The sequence below is a fragment of the Apium graveolens genome, chromosome 10 (assembly GCF_009905375.1).
Source record: "Apium graveolens cultivar Ventura chromosome 10, ASM990537v1, whole genome shotgun sequence".
Taxonomy (NCBI): domain Eukaryota; kingdom Viridiplantae; phylum Streptophyta; class Magnoliopsida; order Apiales; family Apiaceae; genus Apium; species Apium graveolens.
The window spans coordinates 61,356,359-61,370,404 of record NC_133656.1 but is presented as its reverse complement, the minus strand read 5'-3'; the positions used below and the strand labels follow the sequence as shown (position 1 = coordinate 61,370,404).

Genomic DNA, 14,046 nt, shown 5'->3' with positions numbered 1-14,046 from the left:
TTACGAGATCCGATCCGACCAATCTGATCCGACTTTGGGGTGCACATGGGTCGGGTTGGCTGGGTTAGAGCCATTTTAGCAACCCGACCCAATTAAATCGGTTCAAAAATTTACAACTCGACCCATAAAAAATAAAAATACAACCCAACCCAACCCTACCCTTTATTCATTAGTTTGGCTCGGTTTGGGTTGGGTTGAACGGTTTGTTAAAAGTTATTTAAAATAAATAATTAATAGAAAATATATTTATGATATGAGACTACTTGTGGAGACATACGAATCCACAAACAAGATCTTGTTATGTGTCAATCGAGAATATTTTTTTTATATCTTCCGAGATACATAACATTACTCTACGTTAAACTTTTAGGTTTATTCGTAGTAAAATGTGTTTTATACACAAAAAAGTACAAAGGATCTCTAATGGTGTATATGAAAAACAAATTATATAATTGACTATAATTGATATACAACAAATTTAATTTGAAATTGAACAACATATTAATACAAGAAGTATAGAATAGGGTTGTACATAGTATATATTTACACGAATAAATTAAAAAAATCGGGTTGACATATTTTTAACCCAACTTAATATCAGGTTATAACGGTTCGGTTTAATCGGCCGAAAATAAGGTTGGGTTGGATCGGTTTGATCGATTTTGTCAAACCCATGCACCCCTAATCCGACCCGTTGCTACCCCTGCTGCGGTACATATAAATACGCGGACATCCCCAAAAACCCTAATTTTGTTCCATACGCAGCCCTGCTTCTTTTCATTCCCCCAACAGCTAACAGGTCAGTCGCCGCACTTTTCTAAACCCTAATTTCATACTCATTTTTATTCATTCATTCTCTTTAATCTCAGGTTCGTCTGAATTATCTCGTCGGAGCTAATCCGTAATTTAATTTCCCCTTTTTTTACCGTATTTATATAATTTTACATTTCTATGCTAATTGAATTGGTGGATGATGTGTTTGATAATTTGACTTTTAAATTGTAATTCTTCATACGTTTAAGTATTTTAAATACGAGTTATATTTGGGCTTAAGTAAATATCTAATTCATGTTGTGACATTTTTTTAATTTATTAAATAATACAAGATAAATGGATGCGATTTGGATTTTGGTAGCTTCATTGCGCTGCGTAGTAAATTTGTGTTTGCTAGATATTCTACGTATGAGGTCCTGTCCGGTATATTATAATGTCGAAGTTTATGAAGGGTCTTATTCATTGGTAGTGGTTCTTGTTGCTTAGAAGTGGCTTGTTATAGGTGTCAAGCTTTGGATGTTGATGATTGAAATATATTTAGTTTTTGCTCGTAGGATGATTTTTTTGCCGAAGTATTTGAGAATTATAATATGTTTTTATGCACACAAAATTGGAGAATATTATAGTCACGGAATAGGTTCAACTGTAGTTGTAAGATGTTTTGTTTTTGTACCTTGCTCTGTACTTAATCTGTCACAATCTGACTATTGAAACCGGAAATTATAGAACATTTTCTTTAGTATTCAACTGTTGTGTTCAGCTTAGATGGTACCTTATTTTTATTCTTCATATTGACTGCTAAGTTTTTTTTCTTTTAATTACCATATTCATTACAAATAGTCCTATCTCCCTGTGATCGGTGGTTGGCAATGTCTATGTTTTAAGTTGAAGTAAAATATTTGTGGTTTAGTACGTGGGAAAGGCAAGTCAGGTTATTTGGGGGAACTTTGTTATTGTTTGGTCCTCTATCAAATGGAAGATGCATACTTATGTCATACAGTCATGCCATATTATGTTTTATGTAGTAGATAGAATTCATAGAATTACTCTGGTTTAGTGTTAGTAGAATTTTAAGTATGCAGTGGCCCTGGAATTACCAATTACTGGTCTAAATATTTGTTCATTTTTGGCAGACGATGGCTCCAAAACAGCCAAATACTGGGCTCTTTGTTGGTCTGCACAAAGGACACATTGTAACAAAGAAGGAGCTGGCCCCTCGTCCATCTGATAGGAAAGGAGTAAGTTATTTATGTCTTGTCAATTTGTACTTTGATTTTACTTTCTTCTTATTTTGTCTGCATTTATATTATTAATATTTTAACCATATTGTAATCTTGTCAGAAAACCAGCAAAAGAACCCACTTTGTGAGGAACTTGATCAGAGAAGTTGCTGGTTTTGCTCCCTATGAGAAGCGAATTACTGAGCTTCTGAAGGTTGGAAAAGATAAGCGTGCACTGAAAGTGGCCAAGAGAAAGTTGGGTACCCATAAGAGGGCAAAGAAGAAGAGAGAGGAGATGTCCAATGTTCTCCGTAAAATGAGGTGATACATGTTTATTATGAATTTTACATATGTATTGCATCATGTAATTTTTTCATTGTCTTCTTTGTTTGCAATGTCTAATTCTTGGTTAATATTTATGGTCAACAGAGCTGGAGGTGGTACTGAGAAGAAGAAGTGAGTAGCACAGCAGTGAATCCATCCCTCGCAGTTTTTGTTGAGACAATAGCTCTACATCAGCCTGTAATTCTGTTGGTGCTATTAAGTTTTTTATGGAATTAATTACTGGACATCTTTTTATAATCTTTTTGTGGAACTATGTTGCATAAGTCAAATTTTAGTTTATATAAATGCCGCTGTTTGATTACGATTCTATTACGCAAAAAATTTGACATGAACTAAGGATTCGTATCCTTAATAAGCAATTGCAATAGGATCAGTTTAGATATTTCCTTGAAAAGAGTATTCTGTGTTAGACATGTGCACGAAGGTGATACAAGGGACCAAAAAAAGCCTTTTATAATAGTTGTATTGCAGTCTTCTTGCCGAACATCACCAGGGATTGCCTATTTGTTGAACTTTTAAGTAATCTTAGTAGCTGAAGTTTGCCCTTAGAAGGAATAATTGTGAATCTGTATTGTATAAGGCAATACAAGTGATTCGGTTTTCTTGGGTAGTATCAAAAGTAGATGAGATAAGCAGAAGCCTCTCTGTTGATTTTTAGGTACTCATTTTTAGGTTTCGGTTCATTTTTAAGGTTCCTGTTGATCCTGTTTCCTGAAAAACTTAAGCAGCTGTTATTGGGCGGATTTAGTTGTGGCTTTTATACGCCCAGCATAAGCAGCCTTAGATTACATTTTGACATGTGATTAGTCCCAAGCTGCATCTAGGAGTGCAGCTCACAGTACTCGAATGTCTGGTTGAGATTACTTATAATGGAGGCCTTGCAGATTGCAATCTAATTAGATGAGTTTGCTCCTAGTCGCGGATCCTTTAGATAAGTGATGTTTGAAAATGCTGAACCTGAATTCCAAGCACGTAATTGCCTGGCAGGATGTATGCCAAAGAAAACTCAGATGGCACCTGCCCCTCTCTACGGAAACGAGTGATGTGCAGACTTGGCGAGTAACTCCAATGTTGGATGCCTAAGAGGGGTGCCAATGCCCCACATGGCATTGGCACCTTCTTAGCGCTCTATTGAAGTGTTGGGATGCGATTGAGGTGCCAAGTGAGTTGACCTGGGATGCTAGCTTAGGGTGTCAAAAATTAGTATCACATAAATTAAGGTACCAACTTCTTTTATGATCCATTGATCCGCTTTGTGGTACTAATAATGAATAAATAATTATATTCCTATTATATTTAAATTTTACTTATATTTTGTTAGTTTGTGAAGTTGACATTTAGGGATGCCAACCATTGGAGTGTTTTGTAAAGAAAGAATGTCAAAATTGATGTGGAAGAGAGAATATTAAAAATAATATTTTTGGTTAAGTGGCAAAGTTGGCACCCCTTAAGTGTGTCAACCATCAGATATGCTTATATCAAGAGTGCGGGCTAGGGGAGCAAACCTCGGATCAGTTCAATTTTTAGATAAAATCGGAACCAGAAGTCTTCGGTTTTTAAAATTAAAAATTGCAACTGAAATCGATCCATCGGATTGGATTCGGTTTTAAAAACTCCGGATCGAGTTATACCGTTTCGGTTTTGGTTGCAAAACCGATTATAAAATGTATTACATAATAAAAAAACAAAATTAAATAAATAAGTAGTTATTTAGTAGATTCCTCACCATTTTCCTGAATGGAAAGTAGTATTTAATAGGCGTGAGCTAATTGCAATTTACAAGGCTATATGAAAGCAGTATCTGGTAGATATATTTGAAATAGAGCGATACCATAATTCTCTAATAGCAAAAACATAAGTATCCATACTTTATGAGAGATGTAAAATTCAGAAGATATAATAAGCCCACATCAAAAAATTTGTAATTGTTGCAAGAGAGGATAACAAGGTATCACTAATCACTATAGGCAAGGGGTACATCCACGCAAAATCCATCAAGTTTTGAGCGATTGGCCTTGGCGACCCTCTCAATTTCATCTTTCTTCATTATAGCATAGCTGCATCATAAACTTTATAAGAACAGGCAGAATCTTTAATAGATTCCCGCAATTTTCACAGAACCTAGTATAGGTCTCAGGCTCCCAGCAACAAGTTCTGATCTTTAAGGCAATTGCAGGTTAGAAAATTAAGATTTTGAGAGTATTTTTTGCTAATTATCAAACATACTGTATGTCTCATTTGGGCACGAATGCATAGTATCTTCACTTGAAGGTGACTCTGAAATGTATGCAAACTGAAAAGAAAGAAAAGGACAAGTCATAATATTACTTTTCCAAGAAGACTATGTAATTGAATTCAATAAGAAAATGATACATCAGTTCTACAAGCCAAAATGACCCCCACACCGCGTTCAGGGTCATCCTGCTCTGCTTTAGCACAGTTGAAATTATTAGAGTAGCAATTTGAAGTTGCAGTGTATATGCAAGTGTACATAGATAAAATAGAATTTGGCTGTTAATAATCTCAAATGAAATGTTTGTGTGTATTGTTTACTTCCCGCATTTCGCCAAGTTCCATACTTTTGTATGGAAACCGATCTGGAACCTACATTCCAGAGGCAATGCCCAGATGGTCAAATGATTTTCCAACCACTTTTAGCTCATATGTAGATATAAACATATATTTCAGTAACAATAAATAGACGGTACAACAATGCATCATACAACAGTACAACACTAAATATGATGAATACTCTTCTGGACAGTAAACAGTACATACGGTGAATACCAATTTTCTGGACAGTAATACTAAATATGATATAAATAACATTAAAGCAACAGAAAAATACATAAATTACCATTTTCCAGTTGTTCATGCTGTAAATACTCTTCTGGCTCTCCTATAATATCAGTAACATTGTTAGAACTTGGTAACCAATCTTGACTACAAATTAACGCCTCAGCAGTCTTCGGTGAAAGTGAACTTCGATAAGCATCAATCATCCTTCCACTTGTGCTAAAGGCAGCTTCCGAGGCAACGGATGAAACGGGCATACCCAATACATGCTTAACAATTTGAGAAAGTATCGACAAGTATACATGAAGTTCCGATTTTCCTATTCCCCCTTGATCTTGGTCATCATGTACTTATTAAAATCATCTTTCCAAGAACCATTCGGTTGATTTGTCTTAGATTTGGAAGGAGATTCTTCACGTCCTATTAAGTTCAAGCAGTAGTAAAAAAATTCTTGCAATGCCTTCAACACTTTGACACACATTATAAAGTTTTGGTAGACCCTCTCCCATATATTTTGCCGAAACAAAATTCTACGAAACTCATTTTATACCTAGGACATAACACAACCGCCGCGTACAACAAGAAATTGGTATTGTCCTCATTATCCCAATACTTGTCATACTTATCCTTCATCCGTTTAGCCATATCCCTCATCAATATATCTTCACTTTAACACAAGTTAATTATAGCCTCTTGAACTTTTACAAGCTCAGCTAAAAAGACATTGAAAGTGCAATATTTGGAACCCGATAATTTCACTGTAACATCATAAAAGATTTCCAAGAATCAGATGAAACGTTTGACATTATCAAAATCATCAAAAAGTGGAACACCTTCAACAACTTTTTTCTTTTTTTTTTTTCTTAGAATTCTCACGAATAAGCTCAACATTATCCACCTTAAAGAATGCATCATAGTCGGTATCTTCATGAATCATTCTTATAAAAGCTCCCTCATATTTAATAGCAACCTCCAACATGGTGTAAGTTGAATTCCACCTAGTATCAATATCAAGGCATACAATCTTATCATATTTTATTTTCTCTCTTTATACACATTTTCTAAATTTGTCAAGTCTCGCGGCCGACAACCCAACGTATCTAATGGAAGGTGACAACATTGGAAGGCGACAACACTGTACAATATAATATACATAAACTTCCCAATTAAAGAACATTACTCAATGCAGACAATCAAGAATCTAACCATGTTAAACTCATTTCTAAACAAATTCAGAGTATAGTGTAATACAGATCAATGCCGTATAGTCTCTCTACGAAAAAGTACCTCTTTTATCGAAGGTTGAGGCTCTTAAGGTGGTTCTTGAGAGGCTTCTGGCTGAGAATTTCGATTATTTGATGGCGCATACATGATTTAGATGTGTTTGGTGTTTCAGTATGTATCGATTGTTATATGAATGGGTTGGGAAATTGAGAATTAGGGATCGAGTAGAGACTAGTGTGTCTGTTATAGTGTTATTGGACTTGTCAATATTTTGTAAGGCCCAATAGATCTATCTCTATTTTTTGTCAAAAGGTCTACTACAATTACAAACTATCCGCTACTGCTAGTCTGCTACCGCCGGAATATTAACTAATTTGATGTTATATATATATATATTTAAATAATCGGTTTGGTTCAGTTTTTCTCAGATCTGTTTGGACCTAAAACCGAAACCGAATAATTATCATCGGATCAGTTTTTAAACTTTTCGATTTCGGATCGGATTGAGTTTTTGTGGATCGGTTTTTTTATGGATTTTACCGGTTTTGGATCAGTTTCGATTTTTGTTCGGTTTTTTGCTCAGCACGGCTGCATAGCTAAACTACTAAACTATACACATGCAAGGGTCCGCATAATTCCACAAGATATCTCACCCAGACATTTTAAGTTTTTTTTTTATAATTTTGATTTTCGGTTTTCGGTTCCTCTATCTAATTATTAAAATAATAAAATATTATAAACCATTATAACTAGCCAATTGTTTTTTCAAATTAAATTACATTATCGTTTAATTAAAACATGTTACATTTTATAAACATATCTAAAAATATATATTATATTTTAGATTTCAATTTTTAATATTCTTTTTAATTAAAATGTGTTATCCTCTAATTTAACACTGCCTTTTCAAATTAAAACACATTAACTTTTACTTACACTAAGCAGGAAAAAACTTTTAGTTACAATATATTATCTTTTATAAATGTTCCAGGAAAGATACTAATTATCTTAACGCTTTGTACTTGATTTATACCCTAAATTTATTTCTGAATTAACCTTAACTTTCAAGCGATTTAATTTGTTTCCTTCGTCCCTAATTTAGGACATCTCCAATGATATTGTTATGATTTGGAATATCCTGTTATGATGAATACAATATGTTGGATATCACTAGAAGTGATTTAGAGATACTCAAAGGTCTGAAAGACAAGAGAAATTATTTTTTTTCTAGAAGATGAGGTTCTTGTTTGAGGGTAGTAATTGACGGATCAACATTGATATCTTAACGGTGACTATTAACTTGATTGTGAAACTGTATTGAGTTAAAAAGGGAGGATTGTTGGGTTTAAACCCAATACGGAGGATTATTGGATTTAAACCCAATACGGTAGTACGAACTTTGGTGATATAAGATATTATTGAATTAGATAATAATTGTATAAACAGACAATTATTATATGGAGTAAAGTGCACTACATGCACATGTACTTAGTGTGTCAGATCAAATGGAATACTATAATTTAAAAACTCTCATTTTGTGTACATGTATTTCGAGTTTTTTACGAGTCGTGTACTTCCGTTAAATAGGCCTTACATTGTTACTTTTAGTGAGGGTATATTTGACTTTTCAAACATTTGATAATTTCATATACCAAAATTTTTAGTCTTTCAATTAAATTTAATGATATAATAATATCTCTCTTTTTGATTATATGTTTCTCTAACCTACTCGGCTACCTGCTAACCGTCCCAAATTGTCGTGCTCATCTGAGTTGGATTTGTTGAGCACCTCCCCTTCTCAACAAAAACTGTCATCGTCGTCGTTGTCTTCCCATCCCCTTGCAACAAAGTTTGTGAGATTTAATGATTACCAACTTCAAAGGGATTACCAACGATGACGATGACGATGACAGTTAACTTTGCACCAAGTTGGCATGAAATTCAAAGGGATTAACTATCGTCCCAAATCTCCAAACTTTTTTCTCTTCCTTTCATAAAGTTTGCGAGATTTTTTTAATTACCAACTTCAGCTTTAAGTTTGAAAACTTTCACGTTGGCAATGGATGATTAAGCAACATTTGTTTAAAGTTATCGCAAGTTTTTTCACCAATTATGATACACAAGAAAAGGGTATTGGATAAGAAATATTTTTGTGTGATTTTACGACGGGAATAAAATTTTGATATATGAATGAATAAGAAGCGCCAAAGTAGAATGAAAGTTATAAAACTTTTCTTTGTGATTTGCAGTTTGCAGGTCATCCATATTTTTTTCTTAATTTTTAGTGTCTGTTTTATACTCGTTAAAAACTTGTCGATGTTTTTGTGTTCTTCAATTTTCCGACTGAATTTTTGATGTACTGTTGATTTTAATCATTATATTAGTCTTGTATGGTAATTATGGTTTGTTTTGTGATGAATTATTGAGTTTATTATTTTTGGTGAAAATCAAAATATTATTAATCGGATTTCTTCGTTTATGGCCGGGATTAATGCATATGTGCTTTTTGTTATTTTTGATGATGGGTATGAATTATGTTGGATGTTCATAATAGAAGCGAGTTGAAAACAAAAAAAAATCGAGAGATTTTGACCATTAAAAGGCCTTGTTAGAAAATTTACCGACATCGACCGAAATCTGGGTTTTCCAGATTCCATTGATGTGTTCATTAGTTCACAACCATCTTTTTCCACCTAGCCGTCGTTTGATCCACCATAAACCTTAATTTTTTTATTTCACATGTATAGAGAGAAATTCCTCTATACTACATTAACGGTGTTAATCTAATTTGGCAGAAGTACCCAACTTACAAAAAAGTTTGAAGTACATGTACACAAAGTGAGAGTTTTTAAATTATAGTATCTCAAGTGATCTAACACATGAATTACACGTACACATAATGCACTTACTCTATTATATATGGAGTTACGAAACATCCTAGAAAATCGATTTTAATGTAAACAGTCGGGCTGTAACGCATTACAGGAACGCGTTACAAGCCCTGTAACGCATTCCGGTGATGCGTTACAACCCTTTTAACCAATTAAAAGGTGCAACGCATTCCGTGAATGCGCCACAGGTGTGTAACGCATTCCCGGAATGCCCGACACCCCTTTTTTTTTTTCTTTTTCCGCCGCCTGACAGTTATCTCGATCGCCGTGCAAGTCAGACTTCTCTGTCTTCTTCCGTGCAACACAGAAGACAATACAGAGCAGATGTACAAATAGCAGAAGTATAATATATATATACTTACTTACAACTACATATATATATATACTTATTTAATTATGAATTTAATTGCAAGAACTTCAAAAATTCATAATAAAAAATCTATACATCATAAAATTATGAAAAAAATACCCAGACGATCTACAACACTTGTAGAACCCAGATCAACATTCAAAATTATTCTGAGAAACGATTTTTCATCAGACAAAATTAATCCATGATATAACTTGTAAAAATCATAATTAATTCATACAAGCACATAAAATTCTGAAATTTTTACCACAGATCTATATGCATACAACCTATGCTCTGATACCATTGTAGGATTTTAAATGCAGCGGGGGCATGGCAAAACATTTTTACACATATAAAATCCAAATAAAAGCATACAGATCATGAATAAAAATTCGAGGGATCGAATCTAACCTTTAAAATAATTCGGAGACAACGATCAGAGATCCTTAGCAGTTGCTCCTCAAGTGTGAAGCACTCCACCGGTATCCACCAAGAAAACGACTTTTAGGAGGAGGAGGAGGTGGAGAGAATTTGGTTTTCTAAAACTTTTGGGTTTTTTGGGGTTCGAATAAAATTAGGGTCTATAATAGTATATTTATAGGCAAAATTTTCAGCTGAAATTTTCCCATAAATAATATTATTATTATCCCATTTATTATTCTCATTAATAATTAAAACATCTTTTAATTATTAATCCTTTTTCTAAACACTTTAGAAATAATTCTCTCTCTTGATTTAATTTCCAAAAATTAAATCCTTTAATTAATAATATTAAGAACTTTTCTTAATTAATTTATAATCAAATAAATCTCATTTAATCAATTATTAAATTTGCCAATTAATTATTTATTTCATAAATAAATAATTATCAGCCATTATTAATTAATTCCTCCACCATTAAATCATTCTCCTTTTATGGTGTGACCCTGTAGGTTCAATATTAAGCCGGTAGTAGAAATAAATAATAATAAAACTATTTTATCATTATTTATATAAATTCTCTAATTTATTAAATATGATTAATTAATTAATCACATTTATTTTACATCGTGAGTGATGCTTCTCAACATATCGCGACTATCCGGATAATATGAATTCACTGCTTAGAATACCAAGAACCTGTCAGTGAATAGTTACCGTACAATAAACTCCTTCTACCCTACAATGTCCCGATTAAATACAAGGCATGGATCTCGTGTCAAGCCTATCTAATTCAATCACTTGCTTACCATTTACTATGCTTAGTTCTATGCAAATTAGAAACTCCTTTCTAATTTCATTCACTCTGACCAGAGATTCCTGAACTAGCATAAGTGGATCAGCCTTGAACATTCGCTTCCTTCACTGGAAGGGGTAGATCCTTTATTGATCATACACTATCTTCGTGTACAAATTCCTATACCCAGAAGAGCCCTAATAATTGTCCTTGGAGACTAAGAACTAAACCAAAGCATAGTTCAGTGTACACAAGATGACTATGATGACCTCAAGTCTAAGGATACTTGTACAACTATCACTATATGAACAACTGCTGACACGTGAGTGAACTCCATCAGTTGTTCAGCTGGGCGAGTCATGTTCAGTGAACTTATTCTATAATAAGCACCTACATACTAGCTATAGTGTCACCACACAAATGTCTATGAGAACAGACATCCTTCATAATGAAGCAAGCATAGTATGTACCGATCTTTGTGGATTATTAATTACCAGTTAGTAATCCTACGACCAGGAACTATTTAAGTTTAGAGTTATCATCTTTTAGGTCTCACTATTATGATCTCATCATAATCCATAAAAAGCTTTACTCTAAACTATGGTATATCTTATTTAAACACTTAAATAGATAGAGCCCGTAATAAAAACAAAACAAGTCTTTTATTAATATCAATGAAATCAAAACAGATTACATAAAAAGTTATTCCTAAATCCTAATACATGATTGGACTTAGGACATATTCCTTTCAATCTCCCACTTGTACTAAAGCCAATCACTCTGGTATCTAATACCCATCTAGTCTTTATGATGATCAAAGTGACTTTCAGAAAATAGCTTTGTGAGTGGGTCTGCTATGTTGTTATGTGTCTCAACTCTAATTCAATACAATACAAGAAATGTTACCGCGCTCCCACTAACCCTTTTGTAGACACATGGTTCATCTACGTTTTTGATAAAATCAAACTCTTTGATTGTCTCATCAAAATGGATATTCCATCTACGAGAAGCTTGCTTTAAACCACATATGGTTCGCAGTAGCTTACACACTAGGTTTTCATTTCCCTCGGAAAGAAAATCATCTGGCTATATGCCAGATCTCATAGTCGTAGTAAGCAGCAATCGCAAGCAAAATCCGAACTGATTTTAACAGGGCTACAGGTAAAAGGTTTCATCAAAGTCAATTCATTGCCTTTGTTTGAATCCTTTTGCCAAAAACCTGGCCTTATAGGTCTCCACCTGGCCATCTGCTATAATCTATCTTTTGTATACCGTATACATAGATTCCATTCTGGATTTCATGGCACTATGCCATTTCTCTGAGTCAACACTACTCATAGCCTCATTATAGGTTACAGGGTCGTCATCATCAATGATCGACAACTCATTATCATTCTCAATGACAAGGCCATATTACCTCTCAGGTTGGCGAGACACTCTTCCTGATCTATGAATGGGCTGTTCCACAAAAGGTTGTTCATTCAGAATAGGTGTTTCCACTTGATCCGTAGTAGTTTGTGCTTCTTGAACTTCATCAAGTTCAAGTTTTCTCCCACTGTTTCCTTCAAGGATAAACTCCTTTTCCAAGAAGGTAGCATGTCTGGAGACAAACACCCGATGATCGGTGTAAAAGTAATACCCTAAAGTCTCTTTAGGATATCCCACAAAACTACATTTTACGGATCGATATTCCAGCTTATCTGGGTCAACATACTTGACATAAGCTGGACATCCCCAAATCTTAACGTGTTTAAGACTCAGTTTCCTTTCTTTCCATATCTCATACGAAGTTTGAGGAACAGATTTTTGGAAGGCACCATATTCAGTAAATATGCTGAGGTTTCCAATGCATAACCCCATAGGAATACTGGAAGATTTGCATAGCTCATCATGGACCGAACTATGTCTAACAAAGTTCGATTTCTCCTTTCAGATACCAATCTGTAGGAGTCCACTGGGAGACTATACCATTTACTTTGAGATAATCTAGAAACACTCCATTAAAGTATTCACCACCTCGATCTGATCGAAGAGTTATAATACTATGTTTGGTTATTTCTCCACTTCATACTTATATTCTTTGAACTTTTCAAAGGCCTCAGACTTGTGTTTCATCAAACACATATCCGAATCCAGATCTATCATTTATGAAAGTAATGAAGTATGAAAATCCACCCATGGCTTGCGTAGACATTGGTCCACATACATCTGTGTTTACCATTCCTAGCAAATTTGCAGTCCTCTCTCCATGTCTACTAAATGGAGACTATAGTGCCACTATGAAGTGAGATTTTCATCATCCCTTTTCTTTTCTTAGTTTGTTCAATCTGAAGTAAATCATGTCACATTTATACAGACCATTATTTAAAGCACCACGTCCATAAAGAATATTATCTCTAAGAATAGAACATTCATTATTCTCAATAATAAATGAAAATCCAGCCAAGTCTAACATGGGAATAATATTCCTCACAATCGAGGGAATAAAATAACAATTATTTAAAACAATAGTCTTGCCCGTAGGCATATATAAATGAAATGATTCTACATCTTCAGCAGCAACTCTTGCTCCATTTCCCATCAGTAGAATCACCTCCTCTTCCTCAAGAGTCCTACTTCTCCTTGGTCCCTGCAACAAATTGCAGATATGAGAACCACAGGCGGTATCTAATACCCAAGTAGAAATTTGATTTAATGACATATTCACTTTTATCATGAACATACCTGAATCAGAAGCGGTAGTCTCACTACCCTTCTTCTTCTTCAATTCTGCAAGGTAAACCTTGTAGTTCCTCTTCCAGTGCCCCACCTTGTTACAGTGAAAGCAAACAACTTTGCTCTTGGGGTCTTTAGCTTTTGGTGGAACCGGCTTTTCTTCACCTACTTTCTTCTTCTTGGAAGAGTTCCTCTTCCTTTTCTTAGGATTGGAACCTTTACCAATTAGAAGAACAGAACTCTTCTTAGGGGGAAAATTCGATTCCGCAGTCTTCAACATGTTGTGGAGTTCAGGCAGGCTGACATCCAACTTATTCATGTGAAAGTTCATAACAAACTGCGAGAACGAACTCGGAAGCGATTGCAAGACCAAGTCTTGGCTCAGCTCCATATCCATGGCAAAACCAAGTTGTCCAAGACGTTCAATCAAATTGATCATCTTAAGTACATGGTCATTCACAGATGATCCCTCAGACATCCTACAACCGAACAACTCCTTCGATATCTCATATC

The 14,046-nt window shown here is 34.4% G+C and overlaps 1 protein-coding gene and 1 long non-coding RNA gene across 2 annotated transcripts; one reads left to right on the top strand and one right to left on the bottom strand.

Annotated features, from left to right (window-relative positions):
- Window positions 1-649: 649 nt before the first annotated feature.
- LOC141688797 (large ribosomal subunit protein eL36y-like) lies at window positions 650-2,640 on the top strand. The gene is made up of 4 exons (XM_074492910.1): window positions 650-799; window positions 1,908-2,012; window positions 2,116-2,315; window positions 2,424-2,640. Exons 2-4 carry the CDS (start codon window positions 1,911-1,913, stop codon window positions 2,452-2,454), a joined length of 333 nt encoding a protein of 110 aa, XP_074349011.1. The 5' UTR covers window positions 650-799; window positions 1,908-1,910; the 3' UTR covers window positions 2,455-2,640.
- Window positions 2,641-4,150: 1,510 nt separating this feature from the next.
- Window positions 4,151-6,699, bottom strand: LOC141693653 (uncharacterized). The gene is made up of 2 exons (XR_012563171.1): window positions 5,197-6,699; window positions 4,151-4,632 (listed from the first exon to the last, which is right to left on the bottom strand). It is a non-coding gene; the product is annotated as an uncharacterized LOC141693653 (long non-coding RNA).
- Between the last annotated feature and the right edge of the window lie 7,347 nt (window positions 6,700-14,046).

Coding starts and splice junctions, on each gene's coding strand:
- LOC141688797 (XM_074492910.1), top strand. CDS start 1,911: ATGGCTCCAAAACAGCCAAATACTGGGCTCTTTGTTGGTCTGCACAAA. Junction 2,013..2,115: donor GTCCATCTGATAGGAAAGGA/GTAAGTTATTTA, acceptor TAATCTTGTCAG/AAAACCAGCAAAAGAACCCA. Junction 2,316..2,423: donor AATGTTCTCCGTAAAATGAG/GTGATACATGTT, acceptor TATGGTCAACAG/AGCTGGAGGTGGTACTGAGA.